The sequence below is a fragment of the Cyprinodon variegatus genome, unplaced genomic scaffold (assembly GCF_000732505.1).
Source record: "Cyprinodon variegatus isolate N-32 unplaced genomic scaffold, C_variegatus-1.0 Scaffold500, whole genome shotgun sequence".
Taxonomy (NCBI): domain Eukaryota; kingdom Metazoa; phylum Chordata; class Actinopteri; order Cyprinodontiformes; family Cyprinodontidae; genus Cyprinodon; species Cyprinodon variegatus.
The window spans coordinates 157,204-158,694 of NW_015150953.1; the positions used below are offsets into that span (position 1 = coordinate 157,204).

The window sequence follows — 1,491 nt, forward strand, 5'->3', positions numbered from 1 at the left end:
GTCTGAGAGTCGCTGTAGACGAAGATAAAAACATGTTTGGTTTTAAACTTACAAGTGGAAGGTTTCGTTGTATTTGGGAGACCAGCTGTTGTTCTTGGATTTGGTCTGAAATTTGCGTTTCTTGTCGCTGAGATGAGGCCCGATCATGGTGACTTCCACGAACGGTCTGAACATACCGGACGTCTGCCACTTCAAATCGCTGGCTCCTATGACTGCGAGAGTACGAAACAAAACAAATATTAAAAAATAAAACAGAAAAAACACGCTTTTTTTCTTTTATTTTTAATTATTAAGAGAAGAAAACTTTCTAGCTGACCTTTCAGTGTAACTTTCCGCTCTCCACTCTTTGGATGGGTGTAGAGCTCAATCTGCAGGGACACCTCCCCGATGGGTTTATCCACGCCTGAGCCTGGATTAAAAAACAGCAACAGATATATGGACCCAGATAAAAACAGTCATCATACAGAGGCATGCGACACCAATACGGGGAGGTGGGGGAGGTTCACCGACAATAGTTTCACCAAACAGAAACCAAATGTTCAAAGGAAGTCAAAACGATGAGGGAGAGGTGGACTGACATTGATTTGATGGAGACCTACCCCTGTTGGGCTGCGTTTTCTCATTAGGAGTTAGCCTAATACCCTTCCCATTGTGCACTGGCACAGAGGCAGCACAGGAGACAAAAACAAGACAGCAACAGCATGTAAACAACCTGCAGCGCTGCTCCAGAACGTTGAGGAACAACGGAATAGAAAGGAGGAAACTGGAAACAGGAGCGCATGTGTTCTGCTGTAAGGCGGCGTTGGAGGCTACCTTGTGAATGCTGCGTGGTCACAAAGGTTTTGATGAGGGTGTCAGTGGTCTGGGTGTAGAGAGACAGAGCGTGGCGGAGAGAGGAAAGCTCGGCGCTCTTCTCCAGGAAGGCCTTCTTCAGTCCGTTCCCTCCGGCGTGGAAGTATTGCTGCAGAGAAAACGGAAGATTAGACGGCGAAAGAATGAATGTCTAGAGGAGCAACGAGTTCAGCTGAATCCAGAGGAGAATCCAAAATACCGTATTTTCACAACCATAAGGCCGTACTAAAAGGCGCAGTTTCAGTTATGTGTGCCATTACTGTATTTAACACACACATAAGGCGCACTGGATTACAGGGCGCGGGTTTAATTTACCGGTACATGTCCTCTACTACTTTAAATACCTCTACTGCGTATTTAAAAATAGAGCGGGAGCAAAAGTGAGTATAATTGTGCTTTATTCATGTATTTATTACAAAGTATTAATAAAACCCATTGAAATCATCATCCTCTGTTTCTGAATTTAACAGCTGCGCTAAATCAGACATGCTAATTTCCCCTTCTTCGCTGTCAGAGTCACTTTCCGTGCCGTGCGGCTACTCGGAAATGATGCCGGCTTTTGCGAAAGCTCGAACAGCAGTGCCAGCAGACACGTTAGTCCAAGCATCTACAATCCATCCGCTAACGGTGGCGTAACTT

The 1,491-nt window shown here is 45.4% G+C and overlaps 1 protein-coding gene across 1 annotated transcript in view; it reads right to left on the reverse strand.

Annotated features, from left to right (window-relative positions):
* Nucleotides 1–1,491, reverse strand: part of unc13b (unc-13 homolog B (C. elegans)) — a 148,154-nt gene that overhangs the window by 5,930 nt on the left and 140,733 nt on the right. The window contains exons 33-37 of the mRNA XM_015390447.1: nt 1,373–1,388; nt 814–961; nt 600–656; nt 317–409; nt 53–212 (exon numbers count right to left, since the gene is read on the reverse strand). Coding sequence (XP_015245933.1) covers nt 53–212; nt 317–409; nt 600–656; nt 814–961; nt 1,373–1,388 — 474 coding nt within the window. The remainder of the gene's footprint in view (nt 1–52; nt 213–316; nt 410–599; nt 657–813; nt 962–1,372; nt 1,389–1,491) is intronic.